A 7,018-nucleotide genomic window follows, 5' to 3' on the forward strand; every position below is an offset into this window, starting at 1 on the left:
TCGCAGAGCAGAGAAACATTTTTTATTTTATTTCCACGTGACAGAGTTTCCTATAAAAAGTAGAGAATGCATCGGGATGCTCGCCTTGTAGGTGTTTCCCCTCTCCAGTTAAATATTTCACAAAATAAATAAATCATCACAATACAGTCAGAACGCAGTGGTTAAGTATCAAACATTTGCTCTAAATGCATCGCGTCCGCCGTTTGTTCAATTTGCTGTCGTGACCGACCGCCTCCTGCATCTATACGCTAGCCGGGACGGCCATGCTGCACACACACACACACACACACACACACACACACACACACACACATATTAGTCCAGTTGAAAACCTGTTTGGCACAGAAATAAACCGAGGAGAAAAAATAAAGGATAAATATTGCCACAGAAAACACACAGATATCATCATCTCCCACCAGAATTAAGTCTCAACCAGCAGCAGAGGCCATATTGTTGTCTTTCTTTCTTTCTCACGGAACAGTGTTAGTGCCGGATTTCTAAACGAGAGATTTCTCAGCGAGTGTCTTTTTTGTTATACAGCTTTTTATTATTATTTCTTTCTTCCAGTATCAAAAAGTCTGTGTCCAGTGCTGCATGTCGTCGTCGTCCTCTTCCTCCTCCTCCTCCTCTTCCTCCTCCTCTTCCAGTCTCACGCCATGATCGGGAGGAAGTGTGTGGCCGTGTTCTTCCTGCGCGTCTTCTTCCCCCTCAGCGGCTTCCCGTGGACGTTCAAGCCCACGAACATCTGCCGCTTCTTGTTCCTCCACTCGGCCGACGCGTACGTGTTGTAGCCGTTCTCCTCGATCCGCTCCTTCAGGGTGCAGTCGACGCCAAACTCTCTCTGCAAGCGGAAAAGGTTCAGAGTCATAACCCTCCAAGGCGATCACAGGTCATTCGATGGTGCACATCACGGCGTAGCTCGCTTATTCCCTAAACCTCCATCTACATCGCAATGTTTCGAAGTCGACCCCGGTGGGCCGGAGGAGTAAAGATAAGGAAAGCCTCCTTTGATAAGGACAGGAGAGTTCAACACTATCACTATCTCTATCTCTCTCTCTCTGGAGCATCGCGTTTGACCCCGTGACCCGGATACTAACCGCTCCGTACAGCTCTCCCCTCCTGCTGATGGCCAGATAGTGGTTGCTGTTCAGCCCTTTGATGGCCACCACTCCCACGTCCACCGATGTGATCTCCAGAATACCTACGGGATGCAGCAGAAGAGACACGTCACGTCAATAAGCGGGGAAAAAGCCGAACTTACTGGGAACAAATACTTCTTATTTTACAGACAAATGGAAGACAGAGCAAGGTGATAGAATGTTGTTTTTCTTCTTTTCCTTTTTCCCCCAAACTCATCGATGCTAAGATTATAGAAGAATCAACACCCTGGGACGAAGCCATACAGTTTTATTTGACACACACAGGCCAGGGTAATACGGGCAACATGTGGGAACGCGCGGTTGTGTGAATACATGCTTATCATTTTTGGCGATATTATAAAGCCGCTTTACGGCTTGCACCTGTGCAACAGATCCCAGCTGCGCAGGCCGCTTAGCTGGAGAATTAATAGATGGATTTGCAGCGGAGATTCTCAAGATTGTTTATGCCCTGCCAGCGATCCGGGCTCCTCAGACAGGAGGGGGCCAATTTATACCGCGGTTAACAAGGGAAATCTTGGGCCGCAGACAGATGTGTTATTTGTGTGGCCTCGGTATCAAGAGGTCAGAGAGATATAACTTCCTAATGTGTCCTTTGACCACAGAACCCGCTTGTCGAGTTAACCTCCCTTGTTCCCATGACATGATCCTGCCTCCCCCCCCCCCTCCCCCACTTCCTGCGAGCTGTCGTTATTTCATCCCGATAAGCACACACACGGAGACACACACACACACACACACACACCACACACTTCAGCGTGGGGTGTGAAGTCCAGAGAGTCGACGACATCCTTTGATCAGATCAGCCCCCCCCCCCCTCGCCCCCTCTTCTCTGTCTGATGACTGTTTGTGTGGCGGGGCCCTGCTGCTGCTTTCAGACCCGCACTCCGGTGGCTGCGAGGGGTGGGTGGGGGGGGCTCTGAGGCCGCACAGCCAGGTAGGTGAGTGGACAGCGGAGGGCGTGCAGGTGTGTGCCCCCCCCCCTTCTCTTAAAGACACAGTGGCTTCCCCTCCTCGGCCTTGAGTTTCTCTACCGTATCATGTTTTCCAGTTCAAATGGTGGCACCTCGGGGCGGCGAGGAGGTCCGGAGCGTCCAAAGGCGGGAGTCTTTTTGTGTGTGTGTGTGTGTGTGTGACACAACGGCCATTGAAGATCTGAGAGGCTGCTGGTTCCTTTTATGGGATCGGATGTCGGTGTACGGAGCGGGGATGTAAAACTATCCACGGCGGTCCTCTGGCTGCTCTGTAAACATGGGAGGGATGAAAGGCGGGAGAACAGAGGAGGACAGAGGAGCCATGACAGTGAGACCGGGGGTGGGGCGAGGATTAGTAAGGCTGTAATGATCACTGATCAAAGTCAGCCACCGGAGGCAGGGGCGAGACGGGGGTCGTATGTACATACACCGGAACACACGCACTCACACACACACACACACACACACACACACACGCACGGGCATGCGCGCAGCGGGCTGATAACGTGGCAGGTGAGGGTGCACTATAAACTCAACCTGGCGGCAAAAGCTCCACAGGTGGCGAGCAATGAGCTCACAGCTGGCAGCGAATCGGAAAAGGCCAAATCTCCCCCCAGCTCCCAGATTACAACGTTAGATCTCAGATATGACGACTATTCACGGTGCGGGGGTACATAATGTGTAAGGGTTCGGCCGGAAAGCTTTTCCCTCTGTTTGCAGTTACAGCAGCAAAAGGTGGTGGTTTCTCACTCTTACTATGCTCCTTTCAAAAAATAAAAGGGAAAACAAGAATGTTCAGGAGCTGCTCAAAATATCATTTGTTTTCATTATCGGTTGCCCATTCATTGCCATGCAGAAGAAAAAAAGTGTGACATAAATCAGAGTAGTAATAACAACACACTGAGTGCATTTACACAAGCACGGTATTTACATCCACCCTGAGATGTATGGCCTCGGAGGGAGGCCATACATCTCTTCTCCTCAAACCTCCATAAAAGCACCATCTGCTTGGTTGTTGTTGTTTTCCCCACTCCAGAGGCCACTGCTTTGATTAAAGAAGATGAACACACATTCACAAAGATAGGTTCATGTCCAGAAGCGTCTCGCACAACCCGGTTTCCCCAACACACACACACACACACACACAACGTTGCCAAGGCTCGCCCTCTCGCACCGTCACAGCTGCGGTGAACCGCTCGAACCCCTTTCACCGCTAATCCGTTGCCTTACTTAGTGATATTGCACCCTGAGCTGCAAAGTTCACGCAGATACACTTAAGCTGACTTTTACGCAACCTTCCTCTCTGTAACCGCAGCACAGGCTCCCAGCGGGCAGGAGAGCCCATGTGGGACAGTTTTGCGCTGGCATCCCCATAAAATCTGCGGGAGGCTTGGATGCTGGCTCTTTAACAGACAGTGAGCCCGGGGTCCTCGCAGGGGCCACCGGCAAGGACCCAAAGAAAACCCTCCACGTCCCGCCTCTCGGACGCAACGTGATGAGTGATATGTAGTTTTTAAAATGTGTCTTTTCCTTGCAACTTCTGGCTTTAGAGAAAGGCGAGCCCTCCTCCACTCATCGCAAAATAATAACTTGATATTTTATCCCTTCAATGGACCATCGAGGGTTCTACAAAGGACGTCAGCCCTGGGATCATGTCCAGCCCCAAGGGGGTCCAGAGCTGAAGACCGAAGCTGCCGTTGTGTAGTATCCTTTACCGTGAGAACCTGATACGTGGGGGGGCACATAATCCACACACAGTGTCCTCAGACCCCCCCCTCGGGACACGGCTTTTTGATGGCACCAACCATTGATACTGAAGACGCGCGGGCTTTGATGTGGCCACAATGATGCTCAGCCAGTGTCATTCATGAACTTGTGCCTCCAGAGAGAGTCCCTTTTCCCACTCCCTCCCCCAACGCTCAGTCGGCAGCAACCCCCCCCAAAAGAAAAAAGGCAACAACACGCTCTTAAAAATGAGTCGTTTCAGGAGGTCAAACAAAAAAGACAGAAGGAGTAAATCGTCTGCCAAACGTACATAAAGTTCAGGGAGATTCACACGCCACTAATACGAGAGTCAGACTTCCTTGTTTCACAACTAGGAAGAAACTACACACAGGAACAAAAACTGGTTCTTTAAAAGGCTGAGTGTGGTTTCACGAAGAACCATCAACCACTGAAGAACCATTTTATCTATTGGATGGTTCTACATGTTGGTCATATTGTGCTTTTAGGGAACTTTAAGTTCAGAAATGGTGGCTCGAAGAACCATTTTTTTGTATGCCTCCTACACCGGTTCTTTGAAGTTCCGTAAAAGTTTAAGAACCTTTTCAGAAATGGGTTCTTGAAAGAACCGCGGCATGAAAGGTTCTTGAAAGGACCTCGGTATGTAAGGTTCTTTGTGGAACCGGGAATACTTCTTCTATATGGCATCACTCTGAAGAACCATTTTTTCGGTTCCAGGCGGCACCTTCATCTTTCTCTGCTACCAACGTATGGGCGGCAGTCATGTCATGGACTCAGTAAATAAAGTCGCCTCAGTCGTGACCTTGTCAAAACAAACATATCCACACACACACACATGTGATTGAACGTGTGGTTTGAGCACTTCCAAGAGGAACATTAAATAGTTCCGTATACACGGACTGGGGTTGGGAAGGGGGGAGAAAAAATAATCTGTGAGGGATGTAGATATTTGTGTGTGTGTGTGTGTGTGTGTGTGTGTTGAGGGAGGGGGTGGTGGGGGGTGTATGAGCACATGTGTTGTCGTACGTGAACACACACCCGCTGGAGCATGTGAGTGCCCGCTGGCTGATATCAGCACACACACGTAGAGAGAGAGAGAGAGAGGCCAAACGAGTGTAAAAGCATCAATGAGACTGAGCATATCCTTCAACCCCCCACCTCCAAGCCCTGCTCTCTATGTGGTTGGTTATCAGCGCTGTTTACCCAGGGCTGTGAAGACTGTCTGATAATGGCCGGGTTATCTGCCCCTGGTCCTTTTTTTGTTTTTTGTAAGCCATCTGAGAGCTACCATCATTGTGTGTGAGTGTTTGGACAGGGGAGATATCGGCGGGACGTCTGCTTTAAAACAAAACAAAACAAATCGGGTCATCGCTTCATCTCAGCTAAACCAGGCCGGCGGAGCCTTGAACATAAATTATTTGTATTTCTATTACAATTGTGCGTCGAGTTGTGTGTATTTAATTTCGGTATTTGTTTTGGTTTTTCTTCCGTTTCTTTGACACTTTGACAGAAATGTCCCGACTTGAAGCATCAACAGGTGCTTTTTCTTAGTTCACACGTGCTACACTCCTGATTAACAGAAGTTATTACCGCGGACGTTTGAAAGGGGGAAACTGTTGTTTTAAAGCTCAGATGAGGCTTAGTTGGCATCACATCTAACTAAAGCTACAGCAGAGATCGCCTATGAGGTCTGACTCCTTTGTTTGTTTTCCGGTTTATTTGTGTACATTCATCCACACAGCGAGCGCTACTTACTCAGAGGGTCATCCTTGCTCTTGGTTCCGTTGACCTTTCCGTTCTTGTCGATCCTCAGGAAAAACTTCTGGAAGGAGAACAGCTTCCTCCTCCGCATGTCCCCTTGGAGGTGGTTGTAGCTGCGCACGTGCCTACCCTGCGGCCCCCCGGTCCGGCCCAGGTGACCCCCGGTGGCCCTGGACCTGGAGACGACCTCGGCCTCAGAAATGTTCAGCGGCACCCTGTGAGTCCGTGGGCCGGCGAGCCTCAGCCTGTCTCTGCGGTGCTGGTGGCATGCCGCGCCGGGCAGGGAGGAGGACAGAAACAGCAGCGCCACCAGGAGTGGCAGGAGAGACGTGGGGGGGAGTAGCAGCGTCGCCGAGGACCTGGGTCTGGAACGGGCCCCCAGCCCGGCCCCGGAGCAGGACGAGGCGGAGGCGGCCTCACTCCCTCCAGCAGTCCATCTGATCATGGTAGTGTGCTGTGTGGAGGACGAGAGGCAGCCTCGGAGCCTGGGACATGCTGCTGGGGGCGAGGTGAGGCTGGGGGGGCAGGCGGGGGAGCCCTCCGCGGTCCAGGCCGGGCCAGATGGTCCCCCTGCAGAGTCCGGATTACGAAGCACCTTGATGGTATCAATGAGATGTCCCTATTTGGGATTGTGGGGTCGACTGTTCAGCAAGCCACCGTGTCTCGAGCCGGTATTCCACTGGCTTCTTTTCTCCGCTGCTCAAGGTTAAAGTCTTGAAATAAATCAGTCTACATGAACAAAGATTACTTAAAAAATATATACACACAAATGACTATTTGTGTGTATTCCAGTCACAAACCTGCTTCTCCTCCTCCCTTCTGTTTTCTAACTGGTTCTAGATTGTGGAGGATGTTCTGCTCCAGTGTGACCGTTGTATGTCCAAGTGGAACAAAAAAAAGAACAACAAAAAAAGGAAGAAAAAAAAGAAATATATAAAGTTAACTTGACCATACAGGTAGAAAGTTTACCAATGCGTGAAAAAAACCCTCCTTAGTTCCAATGGAATCCCTCAGAACAGAAAGAAGAAGCTGCACCACGCGCTCTACCTTCGCCTCGCTCCACGTGTGCACCACAGCATTTTTCAGATTTCACTCTGAGGAGAAAAAACAGGGGTCGAGACTTAAAGAGGGACGCCGGTCACTCCGGGCGCACGTCAGATAATCCATCTGTCCTCTTCTGTTGCACCACTGCTCTCTCCTCATCCCCCCCCCCCCTCTTCCTCTCTCTCTCTCTCTCTCTCTATTCCCAAATGACTCCACCTTCAAGCAGCATCGAGGTAACGGTCCAGGGAGGTCTCTCTCTCTCTCTCTCTTTAGTTGCAGGGTGGGGGGGTGAGTCCCAGAAGTTCTTCGCCTCCTGTTCGTCTGCTCCTCTCTCATGAG

The 7,018-nt window shown here is 50.5% G+C and overlaps 1 protein-coding gene across 1 annotated transcript; it reads right to left on the reverse strand.

Annotated features, from left to right (window-relative positions):
• LOC130196840 (fibroblast growth factor 10-like) lies at positions 1 to 7,018 on the reverse strand. The gene is made up of 3 exons (XM_056419227.1): positions 5,630 to 7,018; positions 1,098 to 1,201; positions 1 to 841 (listed from the first exon to the last, which is right to left on the reverse strand). The coding sequence occupies exons 1-3, from the start codon at positions 6,078 to 6,080 to the stop codon at positions 650 to 652; spliced, it is 747 nt and encodes a 248-aa protein (XP_056275202.1). The 5' UTR covers positions 6,081 to 7,018; the 3' UTR covers positions 1 to 649.

Source organism: Pseudoliparis swirei, chromosome 7 (genome assembly GCF_029220125.1).
Source record: "Pseudoliparis swirei isolate HS2019 ecotype Mariana Trench chromosome 7, NWPU_hadal_v1, whole genome shotgun sequence".
NCBI lineage: Eukaryota > Metazoa > Chordata > Actinopteri > Perciformes > Liparidae > Pseudoliparis > Pseudoliparis swirei.